Below are 10,977 nucleotides of genomic sequence, written 5' to 3' on the forward strand. Positions count from 1 at the left end.
ACCTTGTGGAGGTGTCATCCGTAAGAGTGTTGGAAGGGATGCAAGATGATGACAGTGATGGGAGAAAGCAGACACTGTTTCATAGGTTAGCTCGGTACAATGCGGGGTTTTTTTTTTTTTTTTACCATAGCAGTCCCTGTGTGCGTTTCTACAGCATCTGTGTGTAAATATTCATTATTTGAAGGAACATTTCTCCCAAGGTTGTTAATTTCCTCTGAGCATTTAAACAGGATTTTAAATTGATTTTAGCATTCGCACTGGCAAAGTTTTAAAATTATTTTTATGTGTTTAGTTTTACAGTAAACTCCAACTGGGGTTTCATTAAAAAAACTTAAACACCAGCATCACAGACTGTATGCTACCTGCTTGCTACAAACGGCAACATGCTGCATTCAATTATCAATACTTTATTTACAGAGTGCTTTTCATACAGAAATTGTAACTCAAAGTGCTTTACAGATTAACCCCCCCAACACACACACACACACACACACACACACACACACACACACACACACACACACACACACACAGATCCACCTCCCAGGCCTCACTCCTGCAATGTCAAACAGATGATGATATGATACCATTAATAAACTACAGTGGTACCTCTATTGACGAAATTAATTGGTTGTGGAAGAAATTTCTTAACTAGAAAATTATGTAAGTAGAGATGCATTTTCCATGTAAATGCCCTTATAGGTTCCAAGACACCCCCCCCCCCCGCCAATGCAGACATAAATGTTTTCTAAAGCATAAAAATGCATCAAAATATGTCACAATACATGTTACAATTAGATTATTGCACAATAAATGAGAGTTAAGATAAGATAACCTTTATTTGTCCCACACTGGGGAAATTTGCATAATGTAAAAAACAAAGAATAAAGAATAAACATGATGGTCATCATCAGAAGTGGGTTTTGCCTGGCGTTTTGTAAAGAACTGATCCAAGGACGTCTGCTTTTGTTGGCTTTTAACAATCCTTCGAAAATGTCCAAGGCAAACATCAGCAGAGCGAGCGATCGCCCGACTGGTGAACACTTTTTCCGGGTGATTTCACATTTAAGTAAAACTCCCGGAACGCCTCATGGCCTGAGGGGCGAATGACGAGGACACTGCATCGACACATATCTATCAATTTATGGTAGATGGTCCCTCTTAGCCAATGGGATGCCAGCAAGATACAAGGTAAGAGCCAATGGCAGAGTATGTTGCATTCAGGAAACTCGGAGCTGCGAGCAGCAGCCCATACTGTGTATACTATTTACCTTTTGTATCTTGAAATTTCTTTCATAACAAGAGGTAATATTTTCCTGTTGAGACGTTTCGTAACTTGAAAAATTCATATAAAGAAATGTTCGTAAGTAGAGGTACCACTGTACTGTATTTCGAAAGGATCACAGTATACAGTGATATGATTCTGTGATATCATGGAAATAGTCGGCGTAAAGCCCAATATCATTCACATTTTAACTGCTAGTTTATTTCACTGTTGTATCGTGTGTAATTGTCATGTGCTCTCATGTGCTTTACTAGTGTCCCTCTGTTATTATAACTCTTCTTGCATATGGCACAGGTGAAAGGCTTCTCCCCAGTATGAAATCTCATGTGTGAAGTCAATGATCCCCTCCGAGTGAAGTTTTTCCCACAAAACATGCAACTAAAAGGCTTCTCTCCTGTGTGTATTCTTTTGTGCCTGTCCAAACTTGCCTTTTGATTAAATTTTCTGCCACATTCAATACAGCCAAATGGTTTCTCTCCAGTGTGACATGACATGTGCCTCTGCAAATTATGGTTGTATTTGAATATTTTACCACACTCTGTGCACTTCACCTGATTACGAGAGCTAAGCTGTGTTTCAGGATCACTGTACTTCCATGAGTCCAAAAGTGGCTGACGATCAATAGTCTGGTTCCTGCTATTATTTAAGTCGTCTGTCTTCAAAAGTGCAGGCGGACTATTTTGAGTTACTTTTATGACATTAGCTGCATCCAAGTCAAAAAACGCCACAGAGCTTCCACAGCCTTCTTCATTCACTTCACATTCAACTTTCTCACATAAAGTGCAAGTAGTAGAAGCTGCCTGTCTGTCCTCAACACTTTGTCTTTGCTGCATAGTGGAGGAAAGTGGGTTCTCTTTCACCACTTCATTTTCCAAAGAGGCATTCATCTCTTCTGATTTTTGACAGTGATTTAACATGGGACTTGTCGAGACTTCTTCCAGTTCCTCTTTGACGAGTGGAGGCATTGGAGCTTTTTGTTCCAGACTTTGGCTGCTCTCTTGATCCACAGGGGGGATCTTCATGCTGATTAGCAAAGGCTGGATGCACTGGGATACATCTGAAATACAAACATTGAAGGAAACACTTCACACGTAAGTCACTGATGGAGTAACAATCGACATTCGCCTGACTTCAGTGCTGGCAGCGGGGGTTCAGTTACCACTCAGTAATGGTGTGAATGTGAGGCTTAACGATTGTCCATTTCAATATGTACCCCGCGACTGACTGGCGACCAGTTCAGGGTCCGTGCACCCAAAGTCAGCTGGACAAGCTCAAGCACCCTATGGAACCTGAACTGGATAGGTGGTAGTAAAAATGGATGAAAGTCAGCTTTTATAACTGACGCAAGCATTAATGATATTATTATTATTATTACATTTATTTTACGATTTATTAACCATGCTTTAGTGATGATATTGGCTTGCTCTTTTATGAAATGTTAATGGCTCAATCAAGAAGCATTTTTTTTTTTTGTTTTTGGTTTGTTTTCTTGAAACGTGGACTGAATTGGAGATAGGATTCCCTCTGACACCAGTGATATAGGAATGTTGGATTTGAATGAGGATAATTTGCTTTCTTAAAATAAGTCATTTCATTTTACTTCATTTAAACATGAACATTGCTGACACATGATTAAATATTCAAACATATTCTAGCATTTTCAAGAAGAGGCGATAACTGACATCAATTTACCACATATTAATCATGTACAACTTATAATTAAGTACTTTTTTTCAGTTAATTGGGAGTTGCTCCATTTTTTTTTTCAAATTCACAGGTTTCCATGGTCAAGATGAGTGGAAACATTGGCACATGATTCATGCATAATGAGTTTTATTTGGAGTGCTTAATGTACGGTATTTGTGTTTGCACGTGTCATGGTGGTCATAGTTTGGTGCTTTATTAGTGCCCTATTAATATTTTCATTTAATTGGGGTAATTTCATCTCAGGGCAGTTGGACTGTTGTGGTTGTCTGGAAGACATTTCGCTTCTAATCCGAGCAGGCTTCATCAATTCATGCAACAGTTCGTGCGGCTCCAGAAGTCAGCTGGGACAAGCTCTTGCTCCGGCGCGACCCCGACCACGATAACGATCGAGAAAATGAAAGGAAGGATGGACTTAAAAACTCGTCATTGACAAGTGAGAACTGGATCTTCAACGGGCTTTAATATTAATAATAGACTATTAATATTCAATGGCCGACCAATATATTTTTAAACGTGTCATTTCGCCAAACTATCAGTAAAAGACCGTTTTCCCGAAGTACTGTACTGTATGTGCCACAGTTGGCACGTTAGATACGTCCAGCTTTGAACACACATTTAATTGCAATTAAAACGAACAGCTCTTGTTTTCTATCATAAGGGATCCTCTTGTAAATACTGATTAGACAGAGGGCGGTAAAATGATATGAAACATTGAGTGATCTAACGAACAGACCTGATCCGCGGTCATCGAGTGTTTTGCTGGATAGCTGAGCAGCTCCCAGCAGCCTGCGATGATGCTTGATCTCGTCCTCATAGTCGGCTATTGTTTTCTCAAACATCATCATAATCTCCTCAGCAGCCGCAGTCAGCCTCTCACTGACAAATGCTCTTAATATCTTAACAGAAGGCATTTTAAGGTGGTCGCCAGCTGAAGAGTAGATGGCCGTTTTCTGATGTTTATACCTTGTTCTTCATCTGGCGTAACTAGTTCAAACAGTCATTATTGAGGTGACTACCGCCATCTACCGTTCAGGATGTTCATTTGAATCAAAACAGATACAGTACTGTTTTCACAAATGCAATGTCGCAGCAGGAAGAAACGTTGATGTGATGGATTATGTCAAGATAAAAAGTGATTATTTCATTATAATAAAGCGATTGTAGGTTTTTTTCTATGACAAAGCGTGCATTCAGTGTGCGCAATGAGGCAGACATTGTGGATGCTGAATGTCCTTTTTGCTCCCTGAGTTATAGAGCTAAGCCTGAAAGGTTGTGAACTCACTGGTATGTCCATCCTAAATGAAATTGCTGATCTTATCATGCACTGTCGTGTTGTCATACGGTAAGATCATTTTTATGATTCTGTCGAATTGTAATTAAAATTGTAAAGCTTAGTAAAAATAATTATAATCAGTCAGAGACCATGACATTTTCATGAATTTTCATTTCATGCATTTTTTTCTGCATGCGTGTGTGTGTGTGTGTGTGTGTGTGTGTGTGTGTGTGTCTTTTTACTTATCCAAGGGGTTTCTTTTGTCCTTCTGGGCTTTCCTTTTGTCTCCCTGCCTCCATGTTTGCCTCGGTGTTGGCACTTTCGCTCAGGGAGGGGCTCAGATCAGCATGGTCCTCATGTATTATTGGGTCCTGTCTCCTATGTCTCGGTGACTGTAATGAAAAGGCGGTTTGAGCAGCACTGTGACATCTCCCCCCCCGCCTCCCATTCACTCTTGTCTTCTCCCTGCCTCCCTCTCAGTTGCTTTTCTCCTATCCACTTGTTCTATGACTGGCGGTGGAGATGGGTGGTCATGTGATGTTTTAATACCCTGGGATTTTCTGCCGGGCATGCTCTGAATCGCCTCAGTCCAGAAGTATCTGAGGAGCGCTTGCCTATTTTCTTGTCCATCCAGCTACTTTTTTTATTCTTTGCTTCTTGGGGGATATATTATTAGGTCATACTCATGTCGTCCTACTGGTGGTAGGATGACGTGTTAGAGCACTGCCCTTTTATGCCTTGGCTGGAATATATACATATACGTGGTGAAAACAGACAGAAGCAAGACGTGGCATCCGTTGTGCAGGTGCCTGGTAGGTATGCTCCTGTTTGATTGTTACTGTATTACTGTTTGGTAATGCTAACAGAAGTGAATACAGTTGTGTTGTTTAAGGATTGGATGCCAGTCACCCTAAATAAAACACATAGGGATATTGATCCGATGTGTGCAAACCGGGAACAAATGAATCTCTTCAATGATTTATGCTTGCCCCATTTTCATCCCCTATGCATTATCCTTACTACGCAGTGTCACGTTATTGTTGACGCGTTGCCTGAATAGTGATGAAGAATGTGGCGTGTCCATGTTTTCATTTAAGTGGGTCCAACCCGGAGTTCTTTTTTAATTACATGGTTCTCACATCTTAATTTAATCAAATGTGGTACACCTCTTCTACTATCCCTATAAACGCAACAAAAAGCAAAATAAAGCGAAGGCCATTGTACATGGTTATTTTCTACTGCCCTCTAGGGTGATTGACATGTCTCGACTCAGCGTCACTACGGTTACCAGCAGGAACAAAATTGTGGAGTAGGCCAGTGTCTCCTGAGCTTCCATGAGCCAAGTCGCACATGAGTAAAATCTTACAGCCTAATACCAAACAAAAACTCCACAAGACATATGAATACTGAAATAATAATGACCTCTTCTCAATTTTCTCACAAATTGTCTTACTCAGTGTGAAATCTGGACCTGTTTGATTTAACAAAAAGGTGACACACTTGCAGAAAGCCGTGACTTCTTCTATTCTGTTGTACGAATGGGGAAATGTGGATAGACGGGTTTATTGTACCTTCTGACATCTAACAGAAGAGCATTTCATTGCTCTGCCTGTCACTTTAGGTCTCTGGCATTGATGGATGAGCAATGATGTAATTTGTCCGCCGTGGCACCTCCTCGGATAGGCTGTTGACTTGAAATACTTCTGGTTCACGTTTGTATGTAGAGTTTGTATGTTTTGTCTTGCCATATTTTTCCTCTAGGTCAGAGGTGTGAAACTTATTTTTGTCACATCGCAATTATGGCTTCCTTCGAAGGGTAATTATGACTGTGAACCCAAATGAATGTACGATCGCTACATATTGAATCATTCCACCCATCTATTCTCTGAATTGCTTGTCCTACAAACTGATGAATAAGTAGTTTTGAAACTAGAGCTTGTATCGTTATTACACTTACTTTAGAAGTGGGATTCGTAACAAAAAAGGCTTGTAATATCTCTACATCAAAAGTGACGACAATTTGCTGCAATTTTGTTGTATGAGCAAGAAACAGGTTGATGCACGTAATTTGCTTTTGCAGACGATGGAAAATAACGTTTGATACCTGTGCTCAAGGTACTCTGCTACTCCTCACATTCCAAAGACATGCATATCAAGTTAATTGTCCATTGCTGTATCCATATAAGTGTGCATGTGAATGATTGCCTGGTGACCATTCCATTGTGCAACCCACTTCTCGTATTAATTGGCTCCTGCTCACCTGTGACCCAGAGAGGACAAGCAGTATAAAAAATGGATTAAGAATTTATTTTTATTTACGTGTATAACGAAATAGTGAGCAGCCTTCTTTGTCGGTTCCTCCAAAGAGTCTTGAACAATGTACAGATTGTTTATAGGAAGGCACACATCATGCAGAAGTGTACCATAGTAGTTTTTTTTATTATCAGTGATTCATATCGATACATTTTATCATTAAAAATAAATAGACGGCGAAATAATATATTCCCAAAAGTTCTCTTGGCAGACATTGTTATGATGTTTGGGACTGAACTTTTTTATTAATTAATTTTAAATCTTGGGAACATGTATTTTCAAAGGATCGACTTGGTTAAGGCGATTTCAGAAACATGAACACAGATTTAAATGGTAAAAAGGAAGAGAAAAAGAAAACAATCCTAAAATTTAATCTGCTATTGAAATATGAACCGACTGTAGACAGAGATAACCATTAGATGGTGGTGTGTTATTGCTCTTGAAGACCACCAACTTCCATAGTGCTGTGACCTGTGGCTGTAATGCCTTTTCACTCAACCTATATTGGTTAAATAAATCAGCAAAATTGTCTTTGGAAATACTAAACACATCCCATTCATCTTACGGTGTGACAGGAAATTCAGAGTATGACCAATTTATTTCACCAAGAAAACAGCCTTTGCAAAAAATGCATGAGGAGGGCAACGCACGTTTAGTCACACACTGTTCATGAAAGCGATGGATTATCCCTCATCGGTTGTATGCGTTGCAGTTTGTCATTTCACAGAACAGTCCATCACTGATCAAAAACGAACCTATGAACCCTCAATCTAAATAATGATGACTGTTGGCACAGACATCTGCAGCAGCTAAAAATAGCCAGAGATTTTGTCTTTGGCGCTGATGGCCACATGGCTGTGTTAAACTAATCCAAGCCAATTCTACTCCAATCCTCCCAGTAGAGCTCATCAGAAGCAAAGCAGGATGAAAAGGATTTGATTCAAGCTTTCAGTACCGCTGTCATCAGTGTCTTTCCCAATTCACATACGGTACTCTAGAATAGAATGAGGGTGTTTTTAAAGAGGAGCTGCATGTTTTTCGTGATGGTTTGTGGACATGGACCAATTTTGATTCATGAATTGCAAAAGTGTTTAGGTCACAGGCCATTAAATATGACTCCACCCCCTACCCCAACACAAAATAAAACATGATGCAACGTTGCTGAATATTTCACTGATTTAAATTCCTAGTGAAAGATACCAAGGATATTTAATTTATTCACTTTTTACCAGCTGGCATGTGGCATTCATGGCACACACACACACACACACACACACACACACACACACACACACACACACACACACGCGCACACACACACACACGATTTGATTCAAGCTTTCAGTACCGCTGTCATCAGTGTCTTTCCCAATTCACATACGGTACTCTAGATTAGAATGAGGGTGTTTTTAAAGAGGAGCTGCATGTTTTTCGTGATGGTTTGTGGACATGGACCAATTTTGATTCATGAATTGCAAAAGTGTTTAGGTCACAGGCCATTAAATATGACTCCACCCCCTACCCCAACACAAAATAAAACATGATGCAACGTTGCTGAATATTTCACTGATTTAAATTCCTAGTGAAAGATACCAAGGATATTTAATTTATTCACTTTTTACCAGCTGGCACACACACGCACACACACACACGCACACACACACACACATGCACTAGCCATTTGTAACCATGGTAACAGCGGTAATTACCGGATAGGCCCATGATACAGAAATGAAAGCAGACAACAAAGGAAGGTGTGGAGGACAGGGTGAATCCAGCGTAAAGAAAACTGGAAAATAAAGGTGATGGGCTGTTGACTAGAATAATAGCAAGGTGAAATAAGTTTTGTAAGAGGTACAACTGGAATAATTTGCTCAGAAAATAAGATCTTTATTGACAACTTTTTGGATCCATCAGTGCTTATATCGAGTATATTACAATATCAGATTCTTGACGTTCCTTATACTATATATATATATATATATATATAGAGAGAGAGAGAGAGAGAGAGAAAAGAGAGAGAGAGAGAGGACAAAGACTTCAGATGTGACAGACGGCCACTAATGAGGCTGAGAGGAGTCACACAGAGAGACAAAGACCTTTAGCAATTCCCCAAGGAGACAAGAGAGGGAGTAGGCCGATGCATAGCAACAAAAAAGATAACAGAGGAATAGCAAGCAAATTATTCATTCAACTAATATTCTTTAAATGATATTCTGTGTAATTGATTATTCTATATATGCTGTGTTTACCCTCACATTTGTCCATCGTACTTTGAACGGCTAGGCTAAAAAAAAAAAATCTAGCAAGATTGTACACTGCAGATCAGTGTTAAAAGTTCGGGGACAGTATTAAAAACAGAATGACAAGGTTGCAATTAAAATCACTCAGTCATAAAATAGCCTGTGTAGTCAGTTGTAGTCATATGTAATGCTGATACGTTGTTAAAATGGGGTGCCACCTGGGTCTCAACCCAAATTGGTGTCTATTTGCAACTGAAATCCCACCCTTTTGTCATGATTAAGGGTGGTTCAAGTTAATTTGCCTCAGCATTATTTCCCTCCTTCTTCGCAAGATGGACTCAAACCAAAGGTAGGCACAAACTCTCAAATGATGGTATTTGATGAAAAAAATGTTTTTTCCTCGTAACTGGTTTCCACTTGAGCTTTCTGTTTCATACTGTTTAAAACAGATAATATTAATTCACCAATTACTAAGATTCCAGATAATGTTTACAGTTTTACAGTACTTTGAAGTATAGTGTGTCGGCCACTTGGCCAATCAAAATATTTTCTGTGACGTCATTGTGGTCACATGGGCTACACGGCCAGTCGGGGTCATTAACTCTTGTATTTAAAATGATTTGATTTAAGCGGGTGTAAGCAGTGCATGTGATGAGCTGCGTATTTCTTCAAACTTTTTTTTTTGTGTGACTTGTCGTTTTCAGCTTGAATTATGGATCGTATTAAATGCCGCCTGTGTTGTAGGAGACATCTGTGACACACAAATCCGCCAAACGAGTGTGTGCCTCGGTGAGTCGCCCAGCTGACTCGCTCAGTCTTAATGAGCGTCATTTGTCAGCTGCTTGATAAATGTCCTTCCTCCAATGTGGGAGACCATCAATTTAAGTGAGTACAGTATTGCAATGCACAAACTTGATAGGTTTCCTCATTTGGCCATTTAGGAGAAAGTGGACCTGAGCATGTATTGTGAATTGTTCTGTGTCCATATTTGGCAGCCATCAGATGATGAATGCATGCACATGATAAAACGGTTGGCAAACAAGCCTGTTGTGTCAAAATGAAGGCAACATTCATGCACAGTGAGATGCCACACAACCCAGACTAGGTGTGAAGGCTCTTGTCAAATATGTAATGTCGAGTGTTGCCACTATCTCCAGGTTGAAAAACTATTCGGCTGAATGCCTGAATTGAATGTTTGTATAGGTGGGTACTAAAAATGGACTCCCCTCTTTCAGGAAAATGACCATATTTTCCACACTATAAGGCAAACCTAAAAGCATTCAATTTTCTAGAAAATTTGACAGTGCACCTTATAATCCGATGCACCTTATATTTGGATCTGTATTCTGATACAGTGAAACTCCTCTAGAACGAAACCTACATGGGCGAAAATACCCCCAAATGTGAAAAAATCTTCATGCCTTAACATCATTCCCATTCTCCTGCCCCCCCATACGACGAAAAAACCCCTGTTGCGTTATACGAAATCATTTTCTCTGCTCCAGCCTCACGAAGACATTCACTACAACGAAGTCTAATCCAACAGCGACCTCTACTGCTTCGTTCGGAAACGGCAACAGCAACCACCACACTGGTTTACATAGTGAACGATGTTTATTTCGGTCACAGCTGTGAGTTTCCTGACCGCAACATACTCATAGCTGCTCTGCCATTGGCTTACCGAGCATCATCCTGGCCTCCGATTGGCCAAGAGGGACCTCACTGTCTACGTGTGCAGATAAGAAGCTTGATCTGTAGAAGATAGAGTGGAATGCATCCGATTAGCTGCTCAGAGTAAATTGCTTATGGCTCGATGGACATTCAAATAAACGAACGTTTCCTCGTTCGTTTAGTTATCATGCTAAAAACCTTACGCTAACTTGAGTGCTAATGAGAGAGAAGCGCTCCAGTTAGCGTAAGGTTTTTAGCCTTCGAGAGCTAACTATGGCCATCGAGGACTACGAATCGTCCCGTGGCTGGCTTAAAAGTTCATTGCATGACATCAGCTGAGCAACGCTGTCTTGGGTGGCGATCGAGGGGAGGTCAAGTTAGAAACAGTGAGATAGTGGAAAGAAAAGCCACCGGGTCCAGGTAGTATTTGTTATTGTTAGATTCAGACGAGCATGGACGTTGCATTGCTAAAATGGCTACAAAAC

The 10,977-nt window shown here is 40.2% G+C and overlaps 2 protein-coding genes across 3 annotated transcripts in view; one reads left to right on the forward strand and one right to left on the reverse strand.

The window, feature by feature from the left end:
• Positions 1-1,308: 1,308 nt before the first annotated feature.
• Positions 1,309-4,672, reverse strand: LOC109521554 (zinc finger and SCAN domain-containing protein 21-like). The gene is made up of 2 exons (XM_019879446.1): positions 3,726-4,672; positions 1,309-2,342 (listed from the first exon to the last, which is right to left on the reverse strand). The coding sequence occupies exons 1-2, from the start codon at positions 3,901-3,903 to the stop codon at positions 1,480-1,482; spliced, it is 1,041 nt and encodes a 346-aa protein (XP_019735005.1). The 5' UTR covers positions 3,904-4,672; the 3' UTR covers positions 1,309-1,479.
• A 116-nt stretch (positions 4,673-4,788) lies between these two features.
• plekha6 (pleckstrin homology domain containing, family A member 6) overlaps positions 4,789-10,977 on the forward strand; it is an 87,995-nt gene continuing 81,806 nt past the window's right edge. Inside the window, exon 1 of one of the 2 annotated variants that reach the window (XM_019879314.1) lies at positions 4,789-5,077. The gene's annotated coding sequence lies outside the window, so the exon portion shown is untranslated. The remainder of the gene's footprint in view (positions 5,078-10,977) is intronic. The other variant, XM_019879372.1, reaches the window with a different exon arrangement.

The sequence above is a fragment of the Hippocampus comes genome, unplaced genomic scaffold (genome assembly GCF_001891065.2).
Source record: "Hippocampus comes isolate QL1 unplaced genomic scaffold, H_comes_QL1_v1.1 scaffold205, whole genome shotgun sequence".
Lineage (NCBI taxonomy): Eukaryota > Metazoa > Chordata > Actinopteri > Syngnathiformes > Syngnathidae > Hippocampus > Hippocampus comes.